This window comes from Hippoglossus stenolepis, chromosome 2 (assembly GCF_022539355.2).
Source record: "Hippoglossus stenolepis isolate QCI-W04-F060 chromosome 2, HSTE1.2, whole genome shotgun sequence".
NCBI lineage: Eukaryota > Metazoa > Chordata > Actinopteri > Pleuronectiformes > Pleuronectidae > Hippoglossus > Hippoglossus stenolepis.
The window spans coordinates 16,298,645-16,313,817 of NC_061484.1; the positions used below are offsets into that span (position 1 = coordinate 16,298,645).

Consider the following 15,173-nt stretch of genomic DNA (forward strand, 5'->3'; position numbering starts at 1 on the left):
TGCATACGTGTGTATGTATGTGTCGATGTTAAGTGTGTGTGGATGTGTGTTTCACGCACACACACACACACACACACACACACACACACACACACACACACACACACACACACACACACAAACATCACAGATCACACTGAGAATATTTTTTTTTTAATCTCAGCATCTCCAGTTTTTGATATTAAGGCCCCGGAACAGATGGAGGATATGAGATAAGATTAGTTTGCACCAAAAATGTACATAAGCTCCTATTCATTTTTTTTAATTTCCCAGTGGAGAGTATCTATTAATAAACATAATATGTCACAGTGTGTTGTGTGGTTTTTACAACAGAGAACACAACACATATCAAAAATTTGATAATAACAGACAAAGACAATTTAATTATTTTTCATATTCTGGTTATTCTTTCTCACTATGGGAGGTAAAAACCACTTCAGTACAATGAGTGTGCTCAGCATGAATAAATACATTACTACAAACAACTACAACAAACCTTGTAAGATCTGTAATTTAGTTACTATATCCGCAATTGTTGTAATTAAAACAAAAGTCTTCCAAAGATTTATTTTAAAACCTTGATATTAAATGAGCTTTTTACTATAAATAATGTTCCTTTGTGAACAAATCATTTTCTGCTGAGGGTACAAAATTATTAGTATTGTCATGAAATATTTTAGTGTTTATTTTTTTCTTTTCTTGTTTTCTTCTGCCACCAGGTAGAATGAAAACAAAGCGCTGATGGGGGTCACATGACAAAAATGATTTATGTATCAGCACATCAATGTTTTCATTTTATCTTAATTTGTTCCGGTCTTTGTTTGTTAGTTTCTTTGTCACTATGCTTTTCTCTCTCTCCCCCTGTGCTGATAAAACTGTTCACGTTGAACATACAGATTTTATCTTTTTGTTGTCAGAGTCAGAGCAGAGAAAATTGGAGAAATGTTTGTGTGTACGAGGCAGTACCATGAAGGAACAACTGAGAGGCGCCCTTGTGCCATTTACTGCCTCCAGCTCCACTTTCAAATTAATAATCAGAGGTGCAGTTATTAAAGAACTACTGAGCACTGCTCTGAATAAGTACTCTCAATAATATTGATATATCTAAACAAAACTATTAATTAATTTCCCTATTCACCCAAACCAGAGGTATATTTTAATATTCTGAAAGAAATATCCATCCATCCATCTTCTTTGTAATTTTTATTCAGGTTACTTTGCTTGATGGAAAACATCAATAATTATATGCGAAACTGCACTGAACTCAAATTGTGTCTCTTTTTTTACAATATCTTTTTTTTCCTCTTTTATTAATCATCAAATTATGAATAAAAAGATGAAGTACACATGAAGTCACATAACAGAAATATACACCATGCGTTGTAGAAATATAATAGAAACTGATTATGAAACAGTAGTGCCCCCAAAAAAAACAAAACAAAACAAAAAATATATATATGTATATATAATTGAAATTATATTGACGTGTTAAATTTTGAGCTTAGATTTAAGTATTCCTCAGCTTTTTTTAATCATAAACATTATTACAGGCCTGGTTGCTGTCTCTGATGTGAATAAACTCGCCAGGGCTACATTATGTTATTTTATTTATCAGTTTTTGCAAATACATTTATTTGTTTTTCCTTTTTTTCAACTGTGAATGATTATCATACGCGATGACGTATTCCAAGGATCAACTGTCGAATCCTGAGGAATCGAACAAGAACCGGAAGTTCAGCCTGTGGAGAAAAATGTGATGTTTTGTGTCTGAAGTTATTTAGCTAACGTCAACTTCTATGATCTTTGCAGGAAGACAAAGTGGTTTATTTCTGGAAGGAAGCTGCTGTCCTCCTGGTGCATCACCTCTGATATTAGTTTGTCCTCCGGGACGAATCCGTCACTTTCTCTGAGAACCGGAACAAAGTCTCAGGTAACGTTCGCCCACGACCCGCAAAGCTAATGCTAACGCTAACTAGCCAGTGTTGGACTGTGTCGCAGCTTCACATTTAACCTCGGTGGTGTCAGAGGATGCAAACAAGTAAACAGCGTTTGGTAAAGCGAGGTAGCGGCAGCCATCGCTGTTTGACGAGTTAAATGCATCTCGATACAGCTACAACGCCAGGCTGGTACATGAACCATGCTAATGTTAACTCAGTTAGCTGTTATGTGTGGGGGTCTTATCTCTGTTCAGTTTATATTAGTGCACAATGATTTAATGTCCACACAGTCTGGCTGCTCTTATCAGCTACTAGTGTTCTCCATGCTCCATATCAAATGTTATTATACTGGTTCTCCAAGAAGCCTGGGTTCATTGAGGAGCCTCATGTCAAATTCCACTCTCTTATTGTCATTATTTATGATTTTATTTATGATGAAGTCCACTAGTACTAGTACAGGTTGATCTCAGTGGGAATATGAGGCTGAGCTGTCTGCTGGGTGGACATGGAGGAGACAGGGGACACATAACACACAGGAGGTAAATCTGAGGGTGTCAGGGTCTCACATTTCTCTGCTTGTTTTTACTGAGGAGCCCTGAACTCTTTTCACACAGCTGTGTTTACAGTGGGATCCCTCCTGTGTTCGGTGTGGGATATGAAACCGTTCACTCTCCTGGATGCACGATGAATAATATTTGGTACTTGCGAAACCTCGGCCTTAACAGCTCGGCTGCATTTGAAAAGTTAAAAAGAAGACTGAGTGTAGAGTACAAAGAAGGAGAGTGAGTGTAGATACACACCTCAGAGGTGAATGGACCTTTTGGCCACGTCAAAGAAAGTGAGGGTAAAAAAGTCCTGAATCTCTCCACCAATTTATCCAGATCCGCTCCAACATTTCATGGAAACAGGTTCAGTGGTTGTTGAGTAATTCTGCTGAACGACTGACAAGCAACAGCAACTAAAACATACCCTCCTTGGTGAACTTATAAAATGACACTAACATCTCCAAAAGTAGCTTTGTTGACTCATATTTTGCTGAATATTCATTAAACTGTGGTTTTTAATTATGATTTTTTTCGTGCCCTATCAGCCAGGATGGATCCAGCACTACTGAGGGAGAGGGAGCTGTTCAAAAAAAGAGCTCTGTCCACTCCAGCTGTCGAGAAGAGACAGACATCAGACTCTCACAAGAAAAAGAAGTCCAAAGCAGACAAGGACGGATCGTCAGGGTCCAAGCACGGCGCTGGTAAGTGAGGCAGGCAGCTTTAAAAACGGGTTATCACGTGTTTGATTGGTACCGCTGTCGTGAAGGGTCTGTGCAACATGTATTACAGTGCTTTGTACTGAAAAGACTACTTGTACTACTTTTCAGTTTCAATAGGGATGCATCTGTCAACATTTATATAACCAACACTGTCTCATTATGTCAATAGCTGAGGCAAAGCCATTCAGTAAAGTTTCCCAAATTTCTAGAGAGTGCAATTATATGAGCCCCTCTTATTCACAGATTTTGCCTTGTGTCATATCATTCTCATAATTTCAGTTCCCTCCTCTCCTCCAAACTAAAAATGCTTGCATCTAAATACAGGGTATTTGTTTTAAAACTATTATTTTACAAGGAGCAGTAATTCACGAATCAAGATACTGTCTGAATATAATACAATATGTCATATATAATATGACAAACAACCAAAGAATAGAGTTTATATTCATCATATTACCACTCTCAGTATAATTACTGAATAATCTGCTTCTTTCAGCAGAAAAAACAAAATACTGGTACATAATTCAGTGACAATTTATTAGGCATTTTGTGGTAAGGCATATGAAATTATACATCGTCCTTAATATGACATGATAAAGTACATCACTGTGCAGCAACCAACTGTCAGTCATCAAATAATGTTGTAATGCTTAACATGTTAACAGCACAGTTACACAATTTACTAAAGAGCAGAAAAACACAGGCTTTATCCAATGCAAAGATGATATCCAACTTAAAGATTATGTCTTTGCTGCTTGGGAAACAAGAATATGCAAATTCTTCTTTGTGTACAACATTTTACAACCTCTCGTAGATGGTTCTCTGGATCAAACAGGTAATAAGTATGTGCAGTACTCACAGGGCAGGTGTCGCTGAACAAGAAAACTTGCTTTCTTTTTTAAATGTATGATATTTGTTCCGATTAGTGTCTTTTTTTTAAGTTAATATGTTTGGGCTTTTACTATATAAAAGAAAACAAAGTAAAAACAAGATTATTTAAATTGTGTATATATATTTTTTTAATCACTCTTGGTGTCATTTTCTACTCTGGTGCTCTCTCTTTCTCCTGATTATTTTCTGGTGTAAAATATGGCTTTCAGGGTCTGCACTCTATGTTAAGTGGTAGTGAATGTATATGTGTGAGCGTTTCCTCATAGACAAAATAAAAAAGCTATTAAGACTCACTCCAAATCAATGAAACACTGCCCCCTTCTTTTTTAATGGTATCTGGGCTCCCTTTTCAACTGTGAGCGTCTGAACCACTATTACATTGTTTTAGAAGTTCATTTCTCTGTGCGTCGAGGTCAGCGCCTGTGCTCTTGCCCGGCTCAGCAGTGACCCCCGAATTCCTACAGTTCCTTTTCGTCGTCATGGCCGCCTTTATACCACCTCAGTATGCGATTCTGGCTCCTTGCAAATGCTGGTCATGAGCTTGCTGCAGCTCCCTGGCCCCTCCTCCTGTAGCTGGTGATGTGTCTTCTCTTTGGCGCAGCACCCACAGTCAAGTAGCTCGTAGAGCACGGCCAAGGCAGCCAGAGACAGGACAGTGAGGATGAAGAGCAGGAGGATGACGAAGCACGCCACGTTCCAGCCGTCGTGGAAGGGGTACACTTCCTGGACTTGCAAGGAGACATGGGAAAGAGAGACTGCCTCATGGTGCCACGAGAGATTACTTGGGTTTATAGTGGCAGTGAGGTTGGCCATGATTTCTCCTTAAAAGCAACAAAAACAGAGAAAAATATTAGTATTGAGTGTGGTTCTGCGTTTCACTTTAAGGTGGTGACGGCAAATTCAAGAGTATTGGTTGTGAAATACTTGTTTCCATGGTGAAAGAATGAATGAATTCCCCTTTAGGCCATTATATTTAAGATTGTCTTTGTTGTCTGAATGTGATGCAATATCTTAAACCTGACAGACTAGACAGTGTCTGCACCTCTAACAACAATAGATATTAGAAACGGTCAAATGTCCCACACCAGAGTATCTCCGCCAAGGCCCAGTAGTCCCTTATAAAACCACATTTAAACATGCACTAAATTGCAAACACTCATAAATATCAGTCTCCTTAATATACCAAATTGTTTTCATCAAGATCCATGAATTATTCTTCAAGAAACTGAGGAAAATGTTGAAAAACGCCCTATACTACTAACCAATAAATGCAGACAAAAACATAACCTCCTTGGTGAACGTATTACTGTCTCTATGGACCATGTGCACTGCTAATAGGCTGTTTGTAAAAGACACATCCTCACTGGAGGGCACAGACTGAATGGGGAAGCCATTTGCTCTAAAGGGTTTCTGTTGGGTACTTTGCTGTAATGTAATTATTTTAGTACTACATCAGTAGCAGTCATAGTGTCATGTTGTAAAAAGGAATTGCAGTATCGACCTATTCACAGAATATACCTGAGTCTACGTCTGTCAGAACAAGAAGGACTTTCACGTGTTATTGGAGAAATTGCAAATAATGTTACAGAGCGAAACCTGACTGAGGCCATAGATCGGATGAGTGCACAGTGAGATGTGGCGTCTAGTTGAGGAACTGCAATAAAGAAATGAGGAGAACGATGCATGTTGTCAGGCCATTTGTCTTTCTTCTGCAATACTTTCACATTTTTAGCCAGCGCCTACCATTTTAAATCCTCAGGGAGCAGTGCACCCGTCTCTCTGCCCACACACACACACACACATGCATGTTTTAAAGACTCACACAGACATTTTTATTATTTATCTACTGAGAGCAAGGCAGCTGACCCAGATTACTTGAGTCAACCACTAAAAGAGGCAGAGAAAAGAGGGTCATGCTTCTTTTTACAGCATCCTGTCATTTTACTGTGTCTTTTTCTCCCCTTACACCTTAAACTGGACTTTTGTATGTTGAATAGATTTGGGACATCTTTATACAACCTGGATGTTAAGTTGATTGGTTTGATTGTAAAGATTACATAAAAACTACTGGACAGATAGAATTCTGTGAAACTTGGTGGATGGTTGTGGTATCGGTCAGAGAAGAACCTATTACATTTTGGTGCAGATCTAGATCCGGGGGCAGATCCAGGAATTTGTATCACTCATTTAACATTGAGCTATAGGGTGTTTTTTGACATTGTCGCAGATTAATTCATGAATCTTGATGGGAAAGAATCAGGTATATTTAGTGGTATAATATCTACAGTAGGGGTGTGTGTGCAATTTGGTCAGTTTTGGTGCCTGATTGAATTTAAGGGGACTATTTGGCCCTGGCGGAGGTGTGAGCTCTACTTAATGCCATTCTAGTTGGTTTCTTTTTGTACTCTGCTTGACATGGGGTTAAGGTTACTTTTCGTTTTAAAACATTACCAACAAATATTGCTCTGCACGTCACCATGTCAGTCAAATGTTTTGTTTTATTGTTTTATCAAGAACATTCTGTGAAATTTCAAGCACAGGTTTAGTTTGGTTGTGTTTCCCAACATGACAATGCATATGTGATGTGTGAAGTTGGTTCAGAAAATTTGAATATTTCACCTATTCTTACAACAATTCCTACACAGTGACAGATAAGATTCTTAATGAGCCGCACCCCAGCCAAGCTCTAAAAGGTGCTGTGGGACTAGATGTTGTCCTCTGGTTTCACAGGCTCACTAAACACACAAACACACTTGCACACTCCTAATGCCCCCTGCTTGGCGCCTCAGTGCTGTCAGTACCATCAGTGATTTGTCTTGAGAGCTGCAGTTTGTATCGACTCTTGCATTTTCCACAATCACAGACGGACATGATGCACATGAGTACACACACAGATACAGACACAGAAACAATAATACTTGCTATACTAGTGGCATGAGTGCATACGTACAGATCCATGATTATCTAATCCATTGCGTAGCTCCTTATTTTTGCCCTGAATGTTTTAATTTCGATGTAAAGGTCTTAACTTAGTTGTTGTATAACAGACATCACTGCCTGAAACGGTAATCGCAATATTAGATTATTCAAATGTAGAAGGAATTGGCTGCTGAAATAGATTTGCTGCATTAAAGATTATCATCATTATTCACCAAAACCCCTCAGTCATAGCTGCACATTAAGACCGAGAACAGCCCGCAGCTTCAATTCACACTGTGGATCGTTGATGCCACACACCCACACAGACACACACACACACACACACAGACACACAGACACGATTCCTAGGATGCTATTCTGAAAAATATGCAGACTCACCTGTGTGTCTGGATCAGTTCTTTAGAAGATGCAAGTCAACAGATGCTCTCTCCTCTTCTCGGTGCTCCACCTATCGCTCTGTCTCCCACTCTCGCCCTCCCCCCGCGTTCACTCCTCGACCTGTTTTCCTCCTCTAGCACTCTCGTGCACTTCCAGCCGTCGCTCGTGCACTCCCTCCCTTTGCTCCCTTCCGCCACTCCTTGCAGCTCTTCACGTCTCAGCTGAGCGGCACAGGCTCCTCCTCTCCATCATTGGCTCTTTCCGTCTTTGCCCTGCCTCTGCACCGTTGGTTAACCAGCCTGTCACAATCTCGGCGTCGGGCCCACGGCGCAGCTCGCAGCGACAGAAGCTCCCGCCCACACCATGAATCATTCATGAGTCAGTGTGTTTTCAGCCTGGATTGGCGAGTGCTGACTCCAGACCTCAGACAGTCTCCTGGGGGTTGGAGCAGCATTGTTTTACTCCCAAGAGAGACAATGGGACCATCTGGCTGTTCCTCTAATCACTCTTATCAAATTATGCTCTCATACTGCTCCAGCTGTATTTTTAGAAGGATGTTGAATAAGGCAGGTGATTATCTGTATTTTCCCTGAAAAGAACAAAATCAACAATAAATTGATGCCACTAACAAGCGTTGTTACCAAAACCTAACATAGTAGTGATGGGAATTTTGGCTCTTCAATGGTAGATGCTCTGTTCCTTTCGAGAGCCAATCAAAAGTACAGCTCATCTTTTTCTTTTTTTATTTGAAAGGGAGCGGGGGTTACCAGGTTTTGTTTGAAATATGATATATATCACTGATATGATACTGATGGATTTGAAGTAGAATCAAACTTGGACATCCCACCAGTTTCCTTTGGCATGTGTGAACTAGATTTAACTGAACTAAATGTCTTTTCCTTGATCTAATGTTAATCATCTGTATTGTTGAGATTACACAGGGTGATGCCTTATCAATGTAATGAATGAGGTTGGAGAAGATGCCCGGCCCCCTTTCCCCTCTCAGCAATGAAAACCATATGTTCTCACTCTTCATGTGAAAGGGGGAGGGGCTTTTCACCAAAACCTGTAGCTCCTATTTATCCATTTGAATAACATTAAAATATTTGTACTTAACTGCTCTTCTTCTTCTTCCTTTTTTCAGAGTCGAGTAATGGCAACATAAACATCAAAGCAAGCTCCGGGTACAAATTTGGCTGCTTGGCCAAGATAGTCAATTATATGAAGGTAAGTTTCCGTAGAAAATGTCTCTTTTAAAAAAAAAAAAAAATTGTAATTTAGTGGTGAATGTATTAATCCTTTTCTCTGCAAACAACCTCTGTCTTAGACATTTCAGCTTCATGGGTGTCTCCTCTCCATGCTGCTTTCAGCTGTCACAATAGCCTCTGCATGATTCCCAGATTTTTTAACATGTCATCTCCATCAAAGCTCTTGAAAAGCTTTGACTTGTCTATTGTGTCAACCAAGTGAGTCAGTTGTGTCCCCTTTGTAACATTTGCTCCCCGGCCTTCCTTTTGGTTTGTAAACAGCTTGTTCCTCATGCTGTGGCTGTGCAGAGAGGCTGCCAGGCCCCGTCACACTGTCTGACTCATCCCTCGCGGCAAACTCACTCTCAACTTGACAGATTTTCTTTGAGTGTGCGCCTTTTTGTGCCATCTGTTGAATAATCGAAAACAGAGTTCAATCTTAAAACCTGACTGTTGGCTGAGAGGGACAAAATTAAACTTAACTAAAATTCTGTCGGAGGTGTAAGATGACGAGTTGCTCAGATCGAATGAGTGCTAAAGAAGTTTTGTTTTTTACTGTGAGTGTATTTTCTGTTTGTAAATTCATGTGCTTCTCTGTGCTTCACTCTCAGACGAGGCATCAGAATGGTGACACGCACTGCTTGACCTTAGAAGAGATTCTGGATGAGACCAAGCTTCTGGACATCAGCATGAAGCAGAAACATTGGCTTATGACTGAGGTGTGTTTCTTAAGTTGTATACAACCTTTGTATTTATCATCAGGAGTACGTTTGTCCTGCACCATTACACTAAGCTGTTTTACATCTGACGTTCTCAAATTATACTTGATTGCCCTAACGGACATCTGTAGGCTTCCTTCTCACTTCTATAATATCATCCAGTATGTAAGATAGAAGCCACAGATCCGCAACAAATCAATAACACATACCTTCTAGTTACCTTTATAACCTAAAGAAAAGAGATGGTGTTTTATGTAAATATAAAATATACGTTTTCAACCTGATTTTGAAGTTTATATTTTGTGGTTTACTACTTAACCAGTGAGCTTAGAATTGGGAATTCACTGCTGTACATCTCCCTGCAAATGTCAGGCTTTGGTCAACAATCCGAAAATCGACGTGCGGGATGGAACGTATGGCTTCAAGCCCAAGTACAACCTGAAGGACAAGAAAGCCTTACTGAGGCTGCTGGACAAACACGACCAGCTGGGCCTGGGAGGAGTGCTGCTGGACGATGTAGAGGAGGGGCTGCCCAACTCGGCCAAAGCCATTAAGGTAACGCATAGTAAATATAATGTATGGCTACACAAAGGCTACATCCACACTGCTATGTTTTAGTTTTGAAACACCTTGCTACAGTTACACCTGCCGTCAACACTACTTCGGAGTTTTCCTGCATTTAACTAAAGAAAGTTTCAAATCACTGTTGGACCCATTTTAGTTATAAACTCCAGTCTCACACCTTTTCTATCTTGTGTGAATATTGAGTAATGAGCACTCATGTGGTCGTTCACAGGCTTTGGGGGATCAGATCATCTTTGTGACGAGGCCAGACAAGAAAAAGATCCTCTTCTACAACGACAAACACTGTCAGTTTACAGTAGATGAAGGTGAGAATTCGTCTTTCTCTGTCAGTTGTGATGTGTCAGTCTCTGTCTTGGCTGTCAATGATCCTCCTACACAATTCATTTATCATCAAAATGCACAACAACCAACACCTTTAAATACACTCATCAAATCAAAATGTGTAAGCCAAACTTTGGTGCTTTTTCTTCTAACAGAAGATTCTGTTAAATTCTAAATTGGAACTGAGGTTCACTATAACATTAACATTAAGTTGTGATTAACTAGGAAACCCAGGTTTTTAATTGCTCTGAAACGTCTGACTTTAACATGGAAGATTGTCAAAACAAGCAAATTCGGCCTCACGTTAAAGTCGGTTTATAAAGGTGATTGATGCACAAAAAGAAAATGTTTCCCAAATGCTCTATATTCATTATAGACTCATATTAAATGTATTTACCAGCCATATTTTGGTATAAATTTTTATGTTCATAAATGTATTTGGTCAAACTCATGAAATTATTATTACGTCTGGGTCTTCAGTGTATTTCTCTCTGTAAAATGCAGAATTTCAGAAACTGTGGAGGAGCGTTCCAGTTGATTCCATTGATGAAGAGAAGATCGAGGAGTACCTGAAGAAACAAGGCATCTCGTCCATGCAGGAATCGGGACCAAAAAAAGTGGCGAGTGACTTCTGTTTTCACATGTTTGATTTTCAGTCTCACATCCTGAACTTTGAATGGACTCGTCCTGATTTGTCACGAGAAATGAAGACAAACATTTTCATATTGAATACTGACATTTATACTTACTACATTAAGCGTCATAATCAGCGATTGTGTTTCTGTGCAGTTGCCAGTTCAAAAGAGGAAGAAGCAAGGTGGGCAGAGGAAGAGACACTTCAAGACCCACAACAACCATTTGGCCGGGGTTCTGGAGGATTATTCAGAAGGTGTTCCTGCAAAGAAGTGAAGTCCCTTCACTCAGAGGAGCAGCTGAGTCCCTTCATCAGATGGGGACCCTGGCCACAATACAGTACAAAGACCTTTGCTGGGTGTTAGGTCAAACAAACTGGCTTCTTTTCCTTCTTTGCACCCCTCTCAGTGATCAGTGATCGTGTATTACATGATGTGAAAAGCACCCGTGTTGCGGAATCCTTTTCAGTTTGTTTATTGATCAGTGATGACTGAAGGACACTGCAGGGGAAAAAGAGTATTGAGACCATTGAGGACAGTGGATGCTCTTAAGGGGGCGCTGTAACCTTACTGTTAAAATGTAAATGAGTTAAAGTGTGTAAATACTTTTTTTTCTTTATTTTACTTAGAGTACTGCAGAGAGGTGTGTATGTGTGTGTGTGAAGGTTTTATGTGACATGGCACCAGTCGTCTGACGGCTTCCTTTGATCAGGAACTGCAGATGTTTTGTTGTGCAGTGCATCACACTGATGTCTCTTATCCAGCAAGAAACATCTCGGACATTACCTTCTGTGGAATTAAAAAAATATTTAAATTCTTTTAATTTGCAGCACCTTGGCATAGCGGTTTGAAATATGGAATTTGTTTTGAAATTGTTTTAATAAATTACACTGTTACAGGATAATGGATGGTTGCTCTGAAACGTCTGATATATATATATATATATATACACACACACACTGTAGTGGTACTACTTCTGACTGAATTACCATTTTAGTTTCCAACATTGAGTATTTAGTTGTTGAATATGAATTCAGGTTGTAAATCAATGGTATTTCTTAACAATTATCATTTAATACTGGTATTTTCCTTTTTCAAAATGTGGATATATCTATGGTTACTCTTACTGTAACTGCAATATTAGACATTAACTATGTGATTATAAAAAATGTATAATACACACTTCTTTGATTTGAGGTTATCTAATTTATTATAGAAAAGCACATCAGCACAGCGAAATAAAGATGAAATGCTTAAATCTGTTTCAGTTAGAGTAGAAAATATTAATCGGCAAGTGAAAATACTTACTGATGAAGCCAGCTGCTTATTATATATGATTATATACATTCATGCTTCCTTCCAGTAAGCGCTAATCCTGATAAGGTTTTATTAGCCATTTATAATTCAACTTAAAAACTAGAAAGCTAAATTTTAGCTGGCGGTGTGGCCTGCTTTGACCGTTTTCTTTAAATGGTGGTAGTTAGGCAAAATCTTCATCAGGAAGTCGAGCTGAAGAGTCTGGGGCTGTGAAGGCAACAAAACAAATGTTTATTAACGAATGGTGATAATCACAATGTGTGTGTTTCATAATGCTTTGCCATCTGAACATTTTGCACCAACTCAAAACCACTAGACAACTGAAATACTAAGATCTCAACTTGAACAATTTGAGGAGACTATGGAAGAAAATGACAAATGGAAATTTAAATGCGTATCCTGTACCACAAATTGTGATATAGTAGATTTAACTTGTGATAACCATAGCCCCACTTTTCTTCCTTAAATGCAGATTATTGCAGTAATGTACAAAAACTCATAAAATCTGCTTGAGTGCAAAAACTAAGTTTTATTTAAGTGGAGGGTCATAAAAACATCAGGCCCGGGATGTTTAAGCTAAACTTTATACTTTTATGTAATTAGGTCAAACTGTGTTTTCAATGCAGCACTGTTAAAAAGACGATTACTTTTGATATGTACACGCAGGACCTTTTGGACATAAGCTTCTCTAATGAGGTCACAGGACAGACTGGTCAGAACCCTGATCATATTAGCATGACCAAATGTTTCAGTATGTACAGTATGCACCTGCTAACACTCATGTTTAAGCATATTTAGATAATCTGTCTCTAAGGTCATAGTACTGCCGCACTGCTCAATCCTTAGTATTTAACATTGTACTTAAATACATTAGACACAGTCAAAGTACACGTTCACATGCAGTATTATGTTAAGATAAGGCGGATGTAATAGCAGTAAAACCTGTACAACACAATCTACACATGACTGCTTTATTTATGAAGTTGAATTGATAATTACAAGCACAGGGTATCCATCTCCACCCCAGGATGTAGGCCAGGTGTGTGTGTGTGTGTGTGTGTGTGTGTGAACGTACCTGTGGTCTCTCTGTCTGAACCCGTCTCATACACCCGGAGCCATAGATGACCGTGTTCTCAGGTATGACCTCACACGTGTTGACCTGACAGAAAGCTCCGATGATACAGCCACTGGTGAGGATCACATTCCTACCGACGTCAGCTAGGAGGGCGACACAGATGACATTTGATACAGTTGGTGATGGTGTTCGTCTAAATGCTCCGACCTCCTCAGCAGATGTGGGTTTCACTTGCTAACATCGCTACACAAACACACACTGGAAGCAACACGAACATCCCACCTTTAGATTCGATCACATTGTTGTCCCCGATCTTCAGAGCTTGTGATACTGTACGTCGTCTGTCAAGGCAAAGTTATGCTTTTGGTGGCTAAGAATCAGAATCATTAAACCTTAAAATCTTATTAGATTATTAAACCTTAAAATCCCCTGAATAATACGATGAGACTGCTCGGGCTAATAAAAAGGATACCACAGCCGACTTCAAATACATTGTTGATGCCGATGGTCATTGTCTTTGGTTCCACCTCCGAATCTGGTGTGATGTTTTCTGGGTAACTGCAGGTGGGGCAGAGCAAACGGGTTGGTGGTTATTATGATGCAGGTGAGGAGGAGGATCACAAATCAGAGGCAGCTCATATAAGAAGATAAGAGAGATGTTGTTTCCTCTGAGTCTCAACCTCAGCTTGTAGGGTGGATTTCTCTCCGATTCTTTCCTCCCTTCACTGGCTGCCAGGTTTTTAGATTCTTTTAATAACTTTTCCATCTCAGCATGGTCTGGCCCACAGTTACATTACAGACCCACTCACTCCTTGTGCTCCACGCCATTATCGAAGATCTTCCAACAAACAGTTGCAAGTAGTTCCTAAGTGGGTGACAAGGCAAATGTGATGCATCGCCTAAGGAGATTAGACTTTCCATCTATTTACCTGATTTCAAGTTTTGTTTAAAACATCTTTTTATGATAAAGCCTCTAATGCCTGATGATTCTAACTGCTTTTAACAGTGTTTTGTTTTTGTTTCATTTTGTGTTATGTTGTTCTGTGTTGTTTTAAAGCACTTTGTAACCTTGTTAAGAAAAAAGGTATTATTATGATTAGTAGTAGTAGTAGAAGTAGAAGTAGTAGTGGTAGTAGTAGTAGTAGTAGACAGATATGTACAGGAAACCTACCTATTGATAATCAGAGCTTGCTCCTCGATCAAATTGCCTTCTCCAATCACTATGGGTCCTGCCTCTGCAATAATACGAGCTTTTGGGTGCACCACTGTTCTGGGGCCTGAGGAAACAAGAGGATGACAAGTGTGTCAGTGGCTCCAACAAAGTCGGACTCGCATAGATGTGCGGGTTTGTCGCTAAGACACCAGTGTCCAGTAGCAAGAGGGGGACATCTTACCGATGGTGACATCTCCTCTGATTTCACACTCCACACAAACTACGGCTCCGGCGGCTATTTTGACACTGCAACACAGAAGAGGGACAAACAAGGCGTGGAGGTGTTAGCTTATGTTGCTATGGCTAACCCCTCGGAAAAGCCGATAAAACTAGCAACATGTCCACTTCACTGTGGCTGTGGAGACACTGAACTTTGATACTGTTGTTATTTAATCAAGCGGCCAAACTTCATTGACATGTTATTACTCGCGTTACCTTTTCTGGGCACTTTGTTTATCTGCCATTGTGACGAATGATGTCCGGTGAGAGGCACTAGGGATTAACTCGGTTATCGACTAGGAATCCTTGCTATGATCGCGTCTGCGCATGCGTCAATTGGCAGATTTGATGATCAACGTTATTTGATTTGATTAGATTGTAATTAGAAACAGCTCAGTGCGTTTTCGAAGCTTTAATTGTTCCTTGTGCTGAAGA

The 15,173-nt window shown here is 39.7% G+C and overlaps 3 protein-coding genes across 4 annotated transcripts; 1 reads left to right on the top strand and 2 right to left on the bottom strand.

Moving 5' to 3' along the window:
* Positions 1–1,694: 1,694 nt before the first annotated feature.
* gtf2e2 (general transcription factor IIE, polypeptide 2, beta) lies at positions 1,695–11,818 on the top strand. 2 transcript variants are annotated; one of them, XM_035170601.2, is made up of 8 exons: positions 1,695–1,930; positions 3,028–3,183; positions 8,555–8,637; positions 9,269–9,376; positions 9,749–9,931; positions 10,173–10,266; positions 10,787–10,902; positions 11,072–11,818. In XM_035170601.2, exons 2-8 carry the CDS (start codon positions 3,033–3,035, stop codon positions 11,189–11,191), a joined length of 855 nt encoding a protein of 284 aa, XP_035026492.1. In that variant the 5' UTR covers positions 1,695–1,930; positions 3,028–3,032; the 3' UTR covers positions 11,192–11,818. The 2 variants fall into 2 exon arrangements, with proteins under 2 accessions (XP_035026492.1, XP_035026500.1); XM_035170609.2 differs by having other exon boundaries at positions 10,787–10,899.
* Positions 3,720–7,891, bottom strand: smim18 (small integral membrane protein 18). Its single transcript, XM_035170695.2, has 2 exons — positions 7,411–7,891; positions 3,720–4,913 (listed from the first exon to the last, which is right to left on the bottom strand). Exon 2 carries the CDS (start codon positions 4,903–4,905, stop codon positions 4,582–4,584), a length of 324 nt encoding a protein of 107 aa, XP_035026586.1. The 5' UTR covers positions 4,906–4,913; positions 7,411–7,891; the 3' UTR covers positions 3,720–4,581.
* Positions 11,819–12,100: 282 nt separating the features above from the next.
* Positions 12,101–15,063, bottom strand: LOC118117969 (dynactin subunit 6). Its single transcript, XM_035170682.1, has 7 exons — positions 14,955–15,063; positions 14,701–14,765; positions 14,478–14,583; positions 13,779–13,864; positions 13,589–13,636; positions 13,307–13,449; positions 12,101–12,438 (listed from the first exon to the last, which is right to left on the bottom strand). The coding sequence occupies exons 1-7, from the start codon at positions 14,981–14,983 to the stop codon at positions 12,346–12,348; spliced, it is 570 nt and encodes a 189-aa protein (XP_035026573.1). The 5' UTR covers positions 14,984–15,063; the 3' UTR covers positions 12,101–12,345.
* Between the last annotated feature and the right edge of the window lie 110 nt (positions 15,064–15,173).